The 19715-nt window shown below is 33.9% G+C and overlaps 2 protein-coding genes across 3 annotated transcripts; both read right to left on the reverse strand.

Moving 5' to 3' along the window:
* Positions 1-1873: 1873 nt before the first annotated feature.
* Positions 1874-12598, reverse strand: LOC143621752 (brefeldin A-inhibited guanine nucleotide-exchange protein 5-like). 2 transcript variants are annotated; one of them, XM_077093082.1, is made up of 34 exons: positions 12399-12597; positions 10818-10896; positions 10458-10710; positions 10125-10246; positions 9971-10029; positions 9815-9872; positions 9653-9737; positions 9441-9557; positions 9228-9286; positions 9060-9129; positions 8900-8968; positions 8668-8790; positions 8534-8587; positions 8380-8462; positions 8114-8210; positions 7696-7794; positions 7395-7583; positions 7152-7262; positions 6872-7056; positions 6007-6615; positions 5515-5932; positions 5182-5421; positions 4981-5104; positions 4744-4892; positions 4162-4515; positions 3901-4067; positions 3682-3815; positions 3563-3619; positions 3255-3421; positions 3066-3182; positions 2851-2987; positions 2501-2771; positions 2318-2413; positions 1874-2228 (listed from the first exon to the last, which is right to left on the reverse strand). In XM_077093082.1, exons 1-34 carry the CDS (start codon positions 12499-12501, stop codon positions 2166-2168), a joined length of 5118 nt encoding a protein of 1705 aa, XP_076949197.1. In that variant the 5' UTR covers positions 12502-12597; the 3' UTR covers positions 1874-2165. The 2 variants fall into 2 exon arrangements, with proteins under 2 accessions (XP_076949197.1, XP_076949198.1); XM_077093083.1 differs by lacking the exons at positions 1874-2228; positions 2318-2413; positions 2501-2771; positions 2851-2987; positions 3066-3182 and having other exon boundaries at positions 3405-3458; positions 3522-3619; positions 12399-12598.
* A 3273-nt stretch (positions 12599-15871) lies between these two features.
* Positions 15872-18416, reverse strand: LOC143621713 (cyclin-U4-1-like). The gene is made up of 2 exons (XM_077093047.1): positions 18006-18416; positions 15872-16325 (listed from the first exon to the last, which is right to left on the reverse strand). Exons 1-2 carry the CDS (start codon positions 18338-18340, stop codon positions 16019-16021), a joined length of 642 nt encoding a protein of 213 aa, XP_076949162.1. The 5' UTR covers positions 18341-18416; the 3' UTR covers positions 15872-16018.
* Between the last annotated feature and the right edge of the window lie 1299 nt (positions 18417-19715).

Below are 19715 nucleotides of genomic sequence, written 5' to 3' on the forward strand. Positions count from 1 at the left end.
AGGCCCAACAAATAAGAAAATCTAATATAATACTTTTTTCAGTCTTATAAGTTAACACATGAAGAATGAATGCACCATTTTATTAAGAGTTAGTGACTTAATGGTATGAAAACACACTAAAGTAATGAAATTTAAACTTTTATATATAAAAAGGAATTCTTTATTAATAGAAAAAAGAAATTACTAGACCTAGCTTGCTTCCCATAAATAATTCGGACTTTATTTTACACATTTTATAAGTGGCGGACTCATAAAATATTTTCTTAGGGGCCAATATCGAGACTTAACACTAATCTTAAGGGGGGCGATCGGGATTTTCACATACAAATAACACTAAAAATTTTTTTAAGGTGGGCGACCCCCCCCCCCCCCAACCTCTACATAGGTCCGCCCCTGGTTTTATATCAACAAATCAACATAAGACATACCACTAAATCGATTTGGAGATAATATTACAAGAAATATAGTATCTAGACCTTTTGCATTTTTAACCACTCGTATCAACTTTTCTTTGTATATCATCGTTATTCTTAGTAATAGACTAATAGTCCATGAATGTAACAATCATATATGTACGGACATCCTTAGTAATAGGCCATTAACATTCTTAGGAACACTAAGAAAGGGTTACTAGGAAAGGTAAGGGCATTATTACAACATGGAACATGTTTAATATTTGGAATTCCGGATACCGCTACCTCAACGCCTCTATGTTTTTCCTGATCCTCCCTATCGTCACATTTGTTGTCCGCTCACGTCTTGAATTCCGGATGAACCACACTCACTTTTTCCAATCTCAACTTTCTCTTTCTTCCACCTAGCATCCCATTAAAATTCATACGAGAAAAACATTTTCATTAATGGTGCTTTGACTCTTAATTTCACTTATCCTAAGAACATTGTTTTTATTATGCTTTTTTACAAAAATAAAAATAAATAAATAAATAAAAAGAAGAGAGAGAGAGAGAGAGCTATTATTTATTATTGTTATTGTATGGTTATCCGTTGTGGGGTGGCAACCCCCATCTTACAACCATTTAAACAAAATTTCATTCGCAAAACCACTATCATCCTTGGGGGCATATAATGTATATATGTGTGAACCCTCGGGTGGGCAAAAGTAAAATTGCACTAATTTTGACGTTATTTTACTAATTTTGTGAAAATAACGTTAAAAGTGATGGAAGGTTAATCAGGCATCATATGGTGGCGTTGATAGCCGAAAGACAAGGGTACATGCACCAATCAGCCGGCGTCCCGATGATTGAGTGCTATGTGCCTTATGTCCAAGGCTTGATGCAAAACTACTATCGAGCCGGGGGTCTCACCGGAAGCAGCCTCTCTATCCCCATGGGGTAGAGGTAAGGCTGTCTACATCTTACCCTCCTCAGACCCTACCATAGCTTTGCTATTGGTGGGATATACTGAGTTCGATGATGATGATGATGATCCTTGGGGGCAAGCTCCTTAATGCCCTCCCACACTTTGAGTGAGTGTGGTCCATTTCTCTTCACCAATCAGATGCAAACACACAATAATATTTTTTATTTAAATATTAGTTAAACCACAACGTGATAGTTAAAAAGTGGGTTAGTTACAGCCCATTGTCTACATGACGATGATGTGACTGAACGTTCTACACTTTTTAGTTAGCCCACAACACAATTCTACTTAAAATAATTTCACTTGTATTGTTGTTGATTTGTGTTTCCAAATTAACTTTAACGTTTCACTTTCTTAATAACATTAAAGATATCTGATAAATAATCTCAACAATTTTTAAAAACTCTATTCAAAAGCAATCACCAAGTTCTCTATGCTTCAATGCTCAGGACAAGCTTCAATCAAAGCCATGACCAATGCACTTTACTAGCAATAAAAGTTTGTTTAGAATACAATAGAATAACAAACTGTTTTGTGGCACCATAGAACACTCAAATAGAAAACCTAGGTACAAAAGAAGACCACACCAATTAACTAGCTTTACCCATGTCTGATTTAAGGTTTCAACGGACATGTCCTACAACCGAGAAGACTTCATGTCGTTTTGTATTTATGCTACAATAAAACTAGTCGTCACATGTATACATCATCAAATACAAAAACATATCGCGCGGCTAATGTCTGCTCAAAAGTATCCAAATGTTACTTGCTAATACGAATCACTACTGCACAAGTGCGTTTAATTGCATGCTGAAAAGGTCGGCAACAGCACCACGAATGTCCATCTGAGATGAAACAGACATGTTCACTCGTTATATTTTATAATCTTATAACCTTCATAAATAATCAGTGTCGAGTATAATTAAAAATTTACCTGCTCACAGCATACAAGTTTGGTGATTAAAGGGTAGAAACTCCTGAGGTGTTTCTTAAATATCTGACTGTCCATTATACACATGCCCTTAAGAACCTGAAACGCGCATAATTGTATACATCAAATGACTAAATACCCTTCAAACAGAATAAAATAATGACATCAGATGGAAAACGGCGATACCGTAACAATGATTGGGGAACGTAAACCGAGAACTTGATGAATCTCCATGTTATTTGTCTCTCCAATGCTTGACTGGAATTCAGATGCTTCTTTTAGTACTTGTCCACAAAACGACACGAGTTTCTCTTCAGCATTAGTTTTAACTGTCACGTCATCATCTTCATTAACAGAACCGTTTTGAGCCGGGTCGACCCGAGAAGTCGTTTTTTGTAATGCGTCTAAATAAATGTTAGTCCCGGCTAACTCCTGACGTAGAAGGTTCAATGGCGGCCTGACCAATTACAAAATGCCATGTGTCAGAATAACAGAATATACGAACATTAAAAACTTCAATATGATGCAGGACTAACCTTTCAGAAGAGATGTGTTGCATACGTAGTCTGAGATTTGCGTATGAATTATATGATGCAGAAAACTCCAACATAGAGAACAAAATTTCCAATATCGTAATCTTTTGATACGCCTTTAACTTGCTCCAATACTTTTTCTGCATATTTTGACAAAAGTTACTAAAAATCCATTATCATTTTATTATTTGTCATGTTTTGAATAAACATTTGTTTACCTGGATGCTATCAATGGCACCTAGTAGTAGCAACTGTGTTACACATTTGCCCCTTACAGTTCCCATATATGGACTTTCGGTCAAATCCTCAGTTTCATTTTCCACAATATCCATAGACTGCAAATACTCAAAGTTAAAAGTTAATTTAAAATTTAAAAAGATGGGGCCCACGAACCAAAAGCAAATTACCTTTGATGGTGAAGCTGGTACTGCAGCATCTGAAGCTGGATTCTTGGGCGTGGAGGTAAAACTTCTAGCAAAGAGGTTTCCCATTAGTCGTTGACCAAATGTTTGACTTCTTTGCAAATCTGCAGATTCAGATGCTTTTTGGATCTTCCTGGGTGAAGGTGTTTGACCTGCAAAAAGTAAGTGTCACTTGTGTTTGTTCTCAATCTATCAAGTCAACTTGAAGTGTTGACATATTCATTCTGTGTTTGGATGCGCATTTTGAAATACGATTAAAATCGTTATATGTAAAGAATTATAAAGATCGTGACCTTCAGATTCATGCAGATCCATTGATGGTCTTCCTTCTTGAATGTCTTGTACTTGACCTGTTACAGAAAAATTATTATTTGCAAATATGTAGCACAAATATGACAATCAAATCACTTACCATTAGCAGACACAACTGAGGCATTATCATTTGCGGGGCCCTCTAAATCTCTAGAAATAACCGACCGACTCTTGCCACTTTCTAGACCCAAAGCATTGAGTAGCTCAAGAGGTTGAGTTGTGTATGTAGCATCTCTGTAAAAAACAGTGCGTGTGAATATAAACAAGGAAACGCAAACAGACAAATACGAACTATTGTTAAAAAATTTAAAAAACATACCTTATGCTTTTCAACAAGGTGTCCCAGTCACTGTCACTGAATTGGTGCCCACCAACCTCTATGAGGTGGACCAATGCAGCAAGGGAAATTGAGGCCACTGATTGGTCTGTCTTTTTGGCACAGTCTAAAAGCAAATTTAGCAGTGGTGGAAGCATGAAACATACTTCCTGCAAGACAATTTTAATAATTTAATGAGCAATAATGAATTTAAACTATAAAGGTTAAATACAATTAACACATATGCTTCAGCTTTCTACATACCTTGTAAAAGGTGTTGAAGAGGTTGCATAACAACTGTAATGAGTGAACACTAGTTTCACGAATCCATTCATCTCCATAAGATGCAGTTTCTTTTCCAGCATGTCGTATGTGATCAAATATAGGAAATAGAACACGGTGGAAAATGCTTTCCCAGAAATTTGATGAGAATTTGCTTCCTCTTTCGTTCAACAAGTCAAACAATACTTCTAGGGCACAGTTGCTGACTTCAGGTCGTGGGTCGGATGTTAGATCAGATAAACCAGCCAGCATTGGGAACCAATAATGCTCAGTGATATCAACACTTGCATCTGCATTGTCATCAATGGGCTTCAGGCTGCCACCTGGCACAAGGCCCTGAAATAAAAACAAAAAGTGGATTCATACAGTAGAAACAGATAAAAATGGTCAAATGGGTCAACAGTGTGAAAACCTCCTAAACAGAATTTTTAATGCATGAAATATCCTAAAACATTTATTCAAAAAATCAGGTTCTTATCAACATAATTCTCATAATCGTACTTGGTAAACTGAATAAATATTTGAAAATAAAGTAGAAAAATTAACACAAGTAAAGAAACAAACCTCTGCAAGTCGGTCCTCACATATGCGAAGAAGGGCAATTGCCTTTAAGCTGATGCGGTGAGAAGTTTTATTGTTAGCAAAACCAATTAGACAATTGACACAGTCCATAAAACAGTCCCCAACAACTTGATCAAAGTGTTCCAATATAACTGCGAGTTTGAATAACGTTGATATGTTAAGATCATTATTCTTTATAATCAGGAAATAAAAATATTAATAAGTACAATTATAAAATACCCTGTTCTACATTCTCAAAAGCACTTTCAACAATTGGTTCCAAGTCGTCATCTGCAGCAGCGGTGAATATCATGAAAACACTTCGCCAACCAGATTTAATGCTTCCAACTTTTGATTTGATCATCTGTTTGGAAAACATCATGTTTCACTTTCAAACATCCAATTCCATGGTCAAATAAATTTAAAAAAAGGTAGGCATACCTGAACAATGCAATCAACAATCAATCTTCTGATAGATTCACTCCGACTGTTCCTCATAAGCACAACAAACGGTTTCAATATATCATTCTGGAATGTGAAGTTAGCAAGTTCTGCACGCTCCAAGTATTTCATGCCAAGTTGTCTTAATGAATCTATAGCATACATTGCTATTTTCTCTTCATGATGGCTCCCAGCTGCTATAAAATGATTAGCAAGAACAGACCATATTCTAGCCCACACCTGCAAAGTTTTATGCATAATGTTAAGTCATTCAAAAGAGAATAATTTTGCCACCTTTAATATCAAACATAATTGACTGGATGAAGTGATTACCATACGAATACGAGCCATATTGTAATAACTGATCTCCACAAGTTTTTGCAAGCTATAAACACGAGCCGGGTTCTGCTTCAACTCCTCAGCAGAAACATTACACAAAGCGGTAAAAAACTCAACCACCGACTCACTCGGGAGTTTTACACTATTCACAAAAACTTGCTCAGATGGTTTTCCCGCCAATTCCCTTAGAGATTGAAGAACAGCATCCTTAGAGATCTGATTAGAACCAAACATAACGGTTGCAGCCATAGCAGGAGTAGATACAATATACTCTAGCCGAGAGGTGCACTCCAAAACTGCATTCCAAGTGTCTTGAAGTGCATCGGGCTCTGTGTCACTTATATCAAGCAATGTCCTTATTGCTTCCACATTTTTACTACGCAAATCTTTGGGCGCGTGTAAGAAAGTGTATCTGCAATACACAACACATAACTTCATTAAGAACTACAACATATATATAGTTAGGCAGTTAATTTAAAAAATTACCTGACGAGTGATGTCAAAAAAGCATAACGCATGGTATCCATTCCAAGCACATGTGTAATGTGAATTCCAGCTTTAAACCCTTCCATACATAAAAACACTCTATTTTTATTTTCTCTTTCTTCCATACTTACTGCAAATGTAGCAAGCAGTGGCCACCCTACAGCTTCAACCATGGGTCTAACAAGCTCAATCTTATGTGATGTATAAAATGTTCCCCCTTTTGCCCCTTGGTTCCTAAAAATTGCTTGTGTTTGTTTGATAATAGCTTCACTCTCTGACTGGGTATCGGTTTGACTTTTCTGTTTCGGGAGAGCAAGATTAAGAATACCAATAATGCCCTCTGGCTTTTTGCTGCTTTTCTCCATACCTGTAGAGTCATCTTTCATTTTTATCTCTTCGTTCACAATAGAATCATAAATTTCCTCCAAAAGTTCTGTTGGTGCACTTTCTTCTGGATCATTTGTTGCATTCATTCTCACAAACTCGGGTTTAGACATTTTGGGATACACCATTGGATTATGAGCATCAGTGTTTAACATTATAACTGCATATGCAAGAACATAAGCAGTATCTGCATTCTTAAAAAGACCTGGATTATCTGCACAGTATCTGAAAAAACAGCAACAAGCCGTATAAGAAACACTCAGTAATCAGAAAAAAGATACATGCATGATAATAGTTCTCAAAAAAGGTCAAAGAAAAGCTAAATTATACAACAGATTAGAGTTAAGTTGAACTAAAGACAACTTCCAACCATATTACTTATAAACAGGTCAATCTATCCATTTTGTCACTTCTAAGTTTGACCATAAAACAGGCTACTGGTATGATAACTTAACGAGAGAAAATCTACAAAGATGCTTACCGTTCTGCAAATTTTTCCATTATACGGTCAATCTTCTGTGCTTCACCAGGAAGCCGAAAACCTCTCAGAAATTCACGAATCGCGGCATGAAATTTCATTCCAGAAAAGTTCATAGAATCAACATAAGCATGCATTACAGCAAGAGGAAATTCCTCATGTTGACCCAAGTAATCACCAATCATCGCCTAAAAGTCCAGAAAAATAAATAAATAATAAAAAGCTAATTCTGCATGTATCTTATTATCTTAAATTGTCAAGACTAAAAAAATAACTATCATACTTTGTCCAAGCTGGGTGTATTTCTAAGAAACTGGGCAACTGAAACTGGTGTATTCTCCACCAAATTATTCGATTTCAAAAATTCAATACCCTTCACAGGATGACGGTTAAACTGCAAATTATTAATACTTAAGAATTACTATAAAGCTGAATGCAGTTCTATAAAATCTTAAGATCAATTCATGTAACTTTGGAGATAGAAAGAAAGCCACGTTGACCTCAAAAGTCAAACCATATGAAGTACCTCAGCAATTGCAGCTTCCAAGGTAGATTTATGAGCTTTGGCTTTCTCAAAGTTATTTGCCACATCACCAGTACCTTGAGATTCTGTAGCTGAAGAATCTTCTTCAATTGATTTTTGGTCTTCATTCTGCTTTGCCTCTCTTCGCAGCTTCTCCCAGTCAACTAGTGATTTTAACACACTCACGAGGCACTATAACATGAGGAACAAAAGTAAACATGTTTAAAGTTTAAAGAATAAACAATGCTGGCACCCTTGAAAAGCGCATGCAAAAAAAAAAAATTATACAAGAATATATAGAAACCTGCAGTGATGAGCCTTTGATTAATCCAATTTGAGTAGCATTAACTGAATTTGGATCCACACGTTGTGTCCCTTGGGCAATTCTTGATAGGGTTGTTACCTAAATGTAAAGACAAAATGACAATAACTATTTGTTCATTTCTTATTCTTTTATTTATAATGAGTTAATTGCTATTACAAAAACAATATTATTGAAATAACAACTTAGATCTTTGACAAAATAGGATTTAGGATGTTTAGTGCGTTAAGAAAAGAAAAAACTTTGGGTGACTTTTAAGTTTTAATCCACCTGATCAGTTCCCCTTTTCGCTAAGTTTTTCAACTTGGCTAGTTTGGAACAAAACATAACCTAAATCAACTGATTCATAAGTAAATGAGTGGTAATTGGCATCTGTACAGAGATCAAAGTGGCAGATTACCATTCTTTCAAATGAATTTGGAGCATCAAGATCACAGTCATAATTCACATAGAGATCAACAAGCATCTGTGGATCCTTACAAACTTTCTCCAGCATTCTGCAACGTTTATAACAAATAAGAGAGATAAAAAACAAATCTATTCAGGGATTTAATTGAATTTTGTAGAGAAAGGAAATAACTTAATAAATTTGAGAGAACCAATATGAATAGTATGAAAAACAAGGATTTAAACAAATATGAGACAATAATTAAGGAAAAAACATACCGGAGAACACTTAATTTGAGGTTGAGTTCAGAACCATCCAAAGACCTCAAAACAATCAACGGAAAGAAGATACCAATTTCAACCTGAAAAATAGTATTAATGCAAGATATAAGAAAACATATATAAATTTGGGTTGTCTAAAGTTTATGAGTACCTTAAGGCTTTCCCTAAAACGCAACAATAGCACAGCGAAAATTCCTGTTGCATACTGGCAAGATAAAAAAAATGTATGTTATAAGCAAGAAATACAATCATTTCAAAAAACATTGATGTAAGCATCCAACTTACCTGAAAGATGGCTGGTGATTGTGAAACTGATGCGCGTAATAACACATATGATAGGTAGGCTTTAACAGAGTCAATGATGGTAAAGTTCTTTGTGAAGGAGTTGCTAACACCCTCCAACAACCCCTGCAAAGTCCATCGGTCAGATTTTATTTTAATAAATGCCCATCGGTCAGAACTAAGGAAGATCAAGGATCCAACCATTAGAATTTAAAAGAGTAAAAAAAAAATTAACCTGTAGAAGTTCGAGAGAGAGAATACGTGTCTTCACAGTAACTTCATCATTATCTTCCTTCATACCCATCTGTAATAACCGAAATAAAATAAAAATTCCATTCATTTTGTAGCCAAAAAGTTTTTGGCTACAAGAAGCATGTATAAGGAAAACTTGAAACCTTGCAAAGGGTGCGGAAAAGGAGCAAAGCATCACGTTGTCCAATGCTCATGCTCTCCTGGTCAATCCCACTTATAATAATAATAATAATAATAAACAAGACAAAGTGTAAGTATTTCCATGTATCATATGTAACCAAAGTTTCTAGACAAGAATATATAATATATACCGAGTAGTCTTTCCACCATCTTCAAGTTTCACAGCCTTGTCAAGAACTGCCTCTAGACCCTGTATAATAAACAATCACGCATCTTACAAAGCAAACACAAAAATATTGGAATCGTCGCTAAACTTATTCAATTGGCCAGTGTGAGAAAAACCACAACTTTAATGCAACTAATATTTGGAACATGAGCTTCTAAAATAACGAGCATTTAAGCACCTTTATGTCAGTCCCACCAGCAAGATTTTGAAGCTCCTCGAGAGGTGCAATAGGGGTATCGTTTGAAGAACTTTCTTCAAGCTTTGTGGTTGAACTACTTTGTCTATTTGATGACATCTGAATTGCAAAAAAAGAAATATAATACAATCTGCTAATTTCTTCTTGTGAATAGATCAAGAACAATAATCAATGCAGAATTCAAAATTACAAACCAGATCCGTTTCCATTCGCCGGAAAACTATGCTGATCATTTGTGTTAGCATAGCCTTGGATGTAGCTTGGTTTATAGGACTTTTACTAAGCATTCAAAAGAGAGGTTGATTAGTTCACTTCGTCAAAAGTGAAATGAACTCTGGAATAACTTTAACAGTTACCTATTAAGAGCAATGTTGTAACACACTCTAATTACCCCCAGCAAAGCTTCCCCATGTACTGTGTTAAATAAAAAGAAGACAAACAAATAAGCAAAATTAAATGTAAATTCCTCTTATTGCATAGTGTCATTATTTCACAGCACATAACAAGATTACCTCTAAATTTGGCAGATGCGACAGCAGTAAGTAGCACTTTCAAGACTTGAAGAGTTGTACTGCATGAATTTCCACATACATTATTGTAATTAGATGGTATTCTTTGGGAAAGAGCACTAGTCTGAAGAACAAAGAAAATACAAAAATAAGTTACCTGTCTGGTGAGGAATTGTCCACACAACTGCAGACCATATTCAGAATCTCTGTAAACAGAGGACCATTTTTACCATTTTCTAGACCAGGATCACCCTCTAGATGGTCATATGCAATGAGTTTCTGCACTTACAAAAAAAGTGACAATTAACTTTCAACACGCATCTCTTGTACATAACATCCTAATCATAAGCTTTATAAACTTTTGTTACAATATAGACATTTAAACATAAATGGGGCTACAAGATATGAGTAATTCTACAACTTTTGTAGAGTAAAACAAATTTTGCAAGCCTGTCTAGGATTAATGCTAGAATAGAACAGATTGACTTACGTGAAGACAATCCAATGCAAGCTCAATGACTTTGGGGCTTTTGGTCTCAAATGCAAGCCTTAATGGATTAAGAACAAGCTCAGACTCAGATCCTTCCAAGGCATGGCCAGCACTAGCCAAAGTTGTCTTGACATTGCCACTTGATGCTGTTGGACCACCACTGGTTTCCACCGCCTCAGTGTCGTGTGAAGCTGAAGCTGTTGCATCCGACTCCGCTTCCTTTGTTGCAGTCCCATCATCATTTTCAGGCACACTAAAACGACATGTAAGTTTAATGGTTATAAACTCTTAGGTCATAGTCAATGACAACATATATAATTGAAGTCAACTATAATTTATAACAACATAAATGGTAATCACCTCTTTTCGCCTCCATCTGAAGATGTCACTTTGTTTGTGTCACTTGATACCGACTCTTTATTGATATCCTTTGAATTGTCTGAAAATGCAAGAAGAAGCGAAAATTAATATGGGATGAAATTACCAATAAGAAAAACTAGCATACGACTCAGCATTTTCAGTCACTGTACACGATTAAACTACTTTAGTGTATACCTGGTTGTTAACTAGTGTACGTACTAATTTCTGGATAGAACTGTTAAAATATGAAATTTAATTTATAAGGCAGTTTCCTTTAAAACACATTTCCAATTTTACATCAGATAAACTGCTTTGAAAAGAAACGGATGATTGAAGATTAGCTAGTCAAGAAGTTAAACCAAATCAAAATCTTAACTACCATATGAAGGGGAAAGTAAGGACAACAACACTCCATAACACTTAGATGTTTCAAACTTCAGTAATAATCATTCTAATCAATGGTACCCACCTGATATTACTTAGGTTAGTGACTCAGCGTTCACATATCATCACATTCCAATAAATGCTACCCAAAAACTTAAGTATGTCCTTTATACTATATAACTCCCAGGTTTTCCCACCTTAAAGAAAGAAATGTTGGAAGAAAGTGATGTGAAATTAATGATTTCTGTTCTATACAAATGTAGGATTCTAGCCACTGCTAATTCAACTTTTCTTAACAATGATAATGGTTAATGACAGCCACAGTCCACGCCTTCATTTACCAATTCCTACCCGTATCAATTGACTTAAAGCAGCATTAGTGACTCAAATCTAATTATTTCATTCTCCCCTTATCAAAAGGGCAAGTCACTAGAAACCATTTTTAAACACGGAATACCAAAGACCAATTAGTAATTAACTTACAATAGTTTCTAACAACTAAATATATGTAAAAGCATAAAAATTAAAGCAATGTGTGATGAGAGCAAAAGCCTCCCTTCATCCCCTAAAAACGAACTCGATTTTATCACTTTGACTTTTACCTCACACCAAGCTAACAAGAATTTCAAAGCTCATCTCTAACAGTATGCAAAGTGTTCATCTTAATAACAACAACTCAATAACCACCAAATAGATCAATGTTACTGTCAAATGAACATTACTGCTGAGGCATTGTGTTTTTGCCATACTATAACTTTCTAATTCATCGACACTTATATGCTATATTCACAGGTTAAGTTTATCCTACACGGTCTCCTAAATTTAGAAAAAGTACAAAGACTCAATGGATCGCAAAATATAACACACAATGATGAAGGAAAAAACTGAAGAAAGTTGTAAAATGTAGAAACTAGAAATAGAAAAGTGAAAACCTAACTAAAATGTAACATCATAGAGTTCAGTTCCAATTGTTTGATACCCTTGCTACAACTTCCTAAGTGTATGTAATCAAGAACAGCTTGTACACAGTCCCCAAATACTAACTAGCTATAACATAGATCCTTGAATCACGGCTAACCGATGCACAAAATGTTAATAGAAACAATAAAGTTATCAGAAATTACACACACATTCGCATTGAATTACAAGATCTAAGCTAATTGAAGGTAAGAAAACAGATGAAAGAAAGAAGAATACCTAAATAGGATTGAATTGCAGTCTGGAGAGAGGTGTACTTCTTGCCGGAACACTCCTTCAGCATCGATTCAAATGCTCGAGTAACGAATCCTCCCGCAGCCATCTTCAATTAACAATTAGTCTGTGTTGTGAAATGGTTTGAATTCGAAGTCGTTGATCTGGTAGCTATTGATTGATTGATGAATGTATAGATATTGGTTTCAGTTGGAGCTTCAGATCTCTGGTGTGGTGGATCAAGTTTTATTAATTAACAAGGAACCCTTGATTTTTATTCAACTGGTGGGTTTAAGACTTTTATTACTATTGCTGTGTCGAAACAATAATATTATACTTATAGATATAGAATATAGATACGCAATTTTTATGTAGTGTTAAATTAAATTTTTTAGGAGTAAATCACGAAAATGATTTGTTTAGGATGTGGCTAATTTTGGGGTGTAATATGATATGTGTTTGTGTTTCTGTCTTTTTCATGATATTTTAACGGGGGAAATGTGTGTGTGATTGTGTGTCATGTATCATCTCTTACAGTCGGTTATGTGTAGTGCTAATGACATACAATTTCAATGTAATGTAAAAAATTAGAATAAATATGTGATTTTTTTTTATAATATCCCTTTTAAAGATGGATTTCCCAAAAGTTCCAAGTCTAGAGATGGCTTTCCCTAACTCTTTTACAATCCGCTACGTCTTCTCTTAAAGAATAATATGTCACGATGTTACATGCTCATTCTTTCCACTTTGGTAAATTTCCATATCTTAAAAAGTTTCCATTCAATTCAATGTGTGGTAAATAGGAGTATTATAGGTACAAAAGTGATAGACCTACTCGCTTACCTATGCATATACAAAGCAAGTAGGACATTATGTCTCGTACAGAGCCTTAGTCCTATACAATATGTATAGACCTACGCAAATCATATAGGCAACTAGTTTTACATGTTGTCTGAAATACTTGTCTTGTTATATACTAGAGGACGTAGCTCACTTATTGTATAAAAGATAACACAAAAAGAGGAATTTGTTATGAATTCATATTAAAAGTTGTAATTTTTAAAACTATAAAACATAAATTGAATAAATATATTACTTATATATGACATGTATAGCTCTACACGTCGCGTATATTTTCCAGTTTCCAATTAAACGTCTTCTGACACACTCTACCATCTATACAACCCGTATAGACGGACCTATACGAGTCATATAGATTGGACTTGGTATCCGGTATCTATATAGCCCATGCCGTTCTGAAAATTACCTACTTTTGAAAAGTTTAGACCTACTCCACCCCCTCTCAGGCCTCAGCCCACCTCACATCAAATTTCTTTCCCTTTTGGGAATATGGACCTGGGCCCAGGCCACATTGGCTGATCCACGACATGCTCTCTTTAGTCTTGATTCATATAAGCCCAAACCCAAACTTTCAAATTCTTTTATGGTATTAACCTTACATTAACTCATCCTTTCTAGAAAATCATATATATTTTTTAGTTTTTCGTTCATTTGAAATAATTAGATTATTAAAATATTAAATAAATTGCGAGAATGACTTTTCTTCTTACCAATTTTTGTAAATTGCAAATGTTAAATGCATAACTTCCAGTCTTCTACAAAGAGTTAACTAGTTGATCAAACAACTGAAATTTAGTATTTTGTTGAAAGGTTTTAAAACCTGTTATCAACTTAATATAAATAAATAAGTAGATTGTGAAAATAAACAAAAAATTAGAATTCTAGTTATTAAATAAACCACCACATAGTATGCAGTGGAACTAAACACATGGTATGCATTCATATTTGGATAATTGGCTTGATCTCTGCATGTACTTGGATCTCCAACATCTTCCAGTGTTCTTCTTTTCAAATCAAACTCACTAGGGAGTGAGCCTAACAATATAAAATCCATATCTTGGTCTCTTTGAACATGCAACTTTTCTTCAAACGAACCTTATAATGTCGTCAAGAACTTGTTAGCGGATGTTTCATAACGTTGTTTTTGGATTTTTTTTTCAGACGAGGAAAATTGTATGATCTATAGCCTCAAACCTTGGCGTATACGGGTGTCTTTAAACCAATCTTAAAGTTTTCATAATGTTGGTCAAGTTCAAATCTTCCATGTATTATGGATGTACCACATAGTCGAAAGTTTCGACTGTTTATTTATAATGCATACGACCTTTTAAATCGTTGTATCTATCTAAGTTATTATTGTAATAGTATTGTTTATGCATTTAATTTACACATTAGTTGTTTCCTATTTTTGTTTATATAAATCTAAAAGTGTATATGCAGGTTACCAGCTACTCTATATCAACCCAACCCATTTTGACCCAATTGTGTTTGGACCCACTACCCAACCCACATGACAATATGACATGTCCTTTCTACCTGTAACTCTATCTAATGATTAAAGTTTTAAAATTTGGTTTCATATGAGTTTAACTATTGGTTTTTCAAATAGAAGTTAAGCATCAGAAACTTAATTTTTTACATTATGATGCAAATATTTTTACAAATTTGACCATTAATATTTTTAACAAGAGATCTCTTATTAAGGTATTTGTAAGTTCAAATTAACCTTGATTTGTAGCTGCAAATGCGATACCATAACAACTCACCTTATTTTTTCTTTTAACAAAACTTGTTACGAATCAAATACCGTATAAATTTTCAAACAAATCCTTTCAAATTCGATTCCATTTCGGGTGATATGTAACATCACCATTATAGCAACAAACTGAGAGCAACTAATGCAACTTTAGTTTACTAAATTTATGGTCACCTTTTTTTTCAGTTTTGTTACCTTTTGGTCTCATTTATGAATAAAGGAAGGACAATAATCTTTGTTTTATTTTATTCCCATACCCATGTCTAGGGTTAATATTTGTAGTAGTGTCTTTGAATCTGTCTATCCACAATGCACATGGCCAACTATAAATGTACATGTAATCACATGTTGAATGTTCCCCAAAAGATTCAATAACCACTACTTCTCATACCCATTTTCTTTTGGTTTCCCCTTTTTCCTTTATTTATCAAACCAAATTTTTATCAGATTTTTATTGTTGCACTACATTATAAGATCATATATACCGATTACACCGTTCGACATAATATTACAAGTTTTTAGAGTAAGTTTCATATCCGTTATTTCTTACCTCTCTTTGACCTGACCCATATCAATTTTGGAATTTTTGTAAAAAAATATCTTTAAATTTGTAAATATAAAATAGATGGATGGGATCTTTATTCCATATAGTATTCATCTCTTCCTATTTGACAAAAATCAACCCATTATCATATATAGTCATTGACCCACACCCACTTATGTTCCTCCACCTCTCCAGATTGGATCTTACACATTGTTCCCTTTTTTCAGCTTTATACTTCTAAATTATATTTATATATTTGTATATTATATATTATATTATTATATCAATCATCTAATCTGTATATTCTGTTAACAACCAATCAATTCAAGTCAAATGCACCCCAAAAAAACACACTGCCATAAAAAGGTTTAAACTGCTAACACAATATCCAATACTCTACAAATCTACCTACAAACACAACAAACAAAGTTCAAGATAAAAGATCCAATTTTTTAAAAAGATTCATTACACTGCAGCCACTTCTTGGTGCTGTTGATGATCATCCTCATAATGAAGAAGCTTTGTTGATATAGACTTATACGACGATGGCGACGATGATGGAGACGATGACGGTGATAAGTTTAGATTATGGTGTTCTAGTGGCGGTTGAATAAGCAACATTTCTCTTTGTAGGTGTGAGAAATATGTGTGGAAAGTTGTGGGATTCACATTCAATTGAAACCCTAATCCAAATAAGAAATCAACTTCAAGAAAATTCATTTCAGTTGTGCTAATTCCTCCTACTTTTGCATAATATGCATTGTTATAGTATCTGAAAAAAAATAAAAAAAATTCAATAATTTTTTTTTTTAAAACATGATTTTACAAATTTAATGCATAAAAGACAAGTCACATTAAGTCACATAATTATGCTGAAATTGACCTTTCACCACTAATTGTATGCTTTGCAAGTGAGTGATCAAATTAGGTTTAACTATACCAAATTTTATATCTATTATCTATGTCTATATCTAATCAACCACCATTATGTGATTATACCTTAACTGCCCTTCCAAACTACAAACTATGACTATAAGACAATAAGATATTATGATATAAAGTTACAACCTTTGAAGCATAAAGTGCAAAATGATCACTAAAAATTAACATTCTTGATATGTTTAATCAACCACTAATCATCTACTCTAATTAACTTTAAAGATTAGTTGACCTTTAACTCCAAGATATGAAGAAGGTACACCCATGATTTGTTATGTGGTGGGTGCAAATACTCTTTTCTAGGGACCATTCATGATGTGGGGGACAATAAGAGCAAGTTACAACTACTAATGACCTAAGTACAACCACTTAATGCATACTAGTAGATTTTTCTTTACAATCATAATGATTGATAAGATGCTCCATGAGTCTCAAGCACAATTCAAATTACTAAAGGTATAACAATTCTCATTCAATCATAAAAAGTCAGAATTTTTGAACTTATATCAATTATTTCATTGAATATTATATGATTCAAAACCACAATAGAGAAAACAGAAGTTTGAAGCAAAGAATTTAGTAGTGGTGACCAAAAACCGAACTGTATCGAACCGAAATTAACCAAAAACTAACAAAACTGAACTGAAAACCAAAAACCGAAAACCAATTAACTGAAAATTGGTGTCGTTTTTTTTGTGTACCCTTGGTTAACTGAAATTAACCAAAACCCAACAAACCGACCAAAATTAACCAAAACCCGACAAAATTGAATCGAAATTAACCGAAAATCAATTAACTGAAAATCATTTATCATTTTTTCTATACCCTCGGTTAACTGAAATTAACCAAAACCCAACACAACCGACCAAAATTAACCAAAACCTGACAAAATTGAATCGAAATTAACCGAAAATCAATTAACTGAAAATCAGTTATCATTTTTTCTATACCCTCGGTTAACTGAAATTAACCAAAACCCAACACAACCGACCAAAATTAACCAAAACCCGACAAAATTGAATCGAAATTAACCGAAAATCAATTAACTGAAAATCAGTGATCATTTTTTCTATACCCTCGGTTAACTGAAATTAACCAAAACCCAACAAAACCGACCAAAATTAACCAAAACCCGACAAAATCGAATCGAAATTAACCGAAAAACAAATAACTGAAAATCAGTTATCATTTTTTCTACACCATCAATTAACCGAAATTAACTGAATTGAACCGAAACATTCACATTTTCATATAATTTTAGCTTTTATACCTCGATTTCATTTTTTAAACCTCAATTTCATGTATCTTGAAGCATAAATTATAGCCTAAGTTTGGCTTTGGTCATCAACCGAACCAAACTGATTAACCGAAACCCGATTAATCAATAAAACAAATTAACCCTAACCGCAATTGAATTGGATTTCAATAATGTGATCCAAATTAACCCTCAATTACATTCACTATAACATAATTCGATACTCAATTACTCGAATTATAACCAAAAACAACTTACAAATCATCCATGAACTTAGCAGCAACCATGACACCGGTAATCAACAACCGATGGACATTAAACGAGTTAATCGAAAGCGCGGGCTGCTGCTGCGTAAACCGATCAAGATAAACGTAGGCGATGACGTAACACGAGGGGCTACAATTGGCGTACTTAAAAATTCTTTCCAAGTAGGTTTGAATAGAGATAGTGGGCCTAGTGAGGCCATGGAAGGCCGAGATCTTCTGCGGGTGGAACCGAGGGTTGAGATCATTCGATTCGGCTACGCGTTGAAGCAGAGAGGATAGGAATGTGATTATGTTGGTCATCACTGTTGGACATTCGAGGTCCGCCATTGATGAGTTAATGAGCTACAGGTGAAGAAGAAAGAGAAGGTGGGGTGATGATATATGTATATATATGTATATGTATATATAACGACCAGTGGTAGGGTGGTCGTTAGCTGGTAGGTGTTTGTGAAGTTACGGTTTTACCCTTTGAGATGTTTGGAGTATATTATCACCAGGCTGTTCGACCATGTGATATTTATTATAAAAAGTATTGTATGTTATTTTGGCTTTTTAACTTTTTTTTTAAATGAAATTATGATAAGTCGTTTCATATGAATTCACATTTATGTATACGTTGGTTAGTGAAAAGGATAAAAATAGTCGAATGAATAGTATTCGGCAGGACTATATCTATAGTTTCTGGAAAATTATGATTAAAATCGCAATACCGGTATACCAGATTAACCATCAATGTAGTAAATTCTAAAGGTTAAAATAAATTACATTAATTAATGCATGATTTTGTTTAAAATGAAATTTTTCGTTAGATTTTATACTTATTTTACGTTTATGAATTTGGTTGATGTTTTTGTTGGTTGCTTGCACTTTTAATATTTTGGTGGAAGTCGTTGAGTTTTTAAAAATGGCCACTTTATCATTTATCTAAACTCGTATTTTTAGTTCTTTTAAGTTTGGATAGATTATCTATTTCCACAGAAACGATTCTTTACATTGTTTTCTTTAGTACAACCTTCAACAAATGCCTTCTCGAAGGGAAACCAACTATAACCAAGTTTAACTTGCATCGAGCACAATAGTATTCAATATTAACAAATATCCAAATCATATAAATATTTGCATCATTTACTTTAATTTTGATACATAAGACGATTATATAACCATACAATCGTCCCATTTTGTCACACAAATATAATGTATCAACATTTATACGGTTCTCATAGTTCTATATTTCAGTTGGCCATGTATTAAACGCATCCCATAATAAAAATTATTAACATGAAAAGATAAACATTTTAGCTACTATAAAGTACCCATTTAATCAACAAAGGAGACAGCAATGTATTTGATGTCATGTGAAACAAAATCTAAAAGAGGGTTAGAAAAATATCAATATCATGTTGGGTTTTATTTGTAAAAAGGGAAAACTTTTGCATTGAAAAATGGTTTTGAAAAGCATTAAAAAGGGTTCCCAAATGCAATTTATAGTTGGAAATGAACCAACAATAATAATGATAAAGAAATGGGTACTTTTTTTGTGAAAATAGAAAAAAATAACTAATTAAAAAGGTGACGGTTGCCAAAATGTTATCATGTGAATACATGTGGATCAATGGTGATTATTGGTTGTGGGTCCCACTTGGTGAGGTTTTTGCATGTTATGTGATTCTTTTGTAAGTAGTCATAGAGCATCTTTTGTTAG

The sequence above is a fragment of the Bidens hawaiensis genome, unplaced genomic scaffold (assembly GCF_021521415.1).
Source record: "Bidens hawaiensis isolate Kalapana, Puna unplaced genomic scaffold, B.hawaiensis_p1.1 tig00002935_1, whole genome shotgun sequence".
In the NCBI taxonomy this organism is placed as follows: Eukaryota; Viridiplantae; Streptophyta; class Magnoliopsida; order Asterales; family Asteraceae; genus Bidens; species Bidens hawaiensis.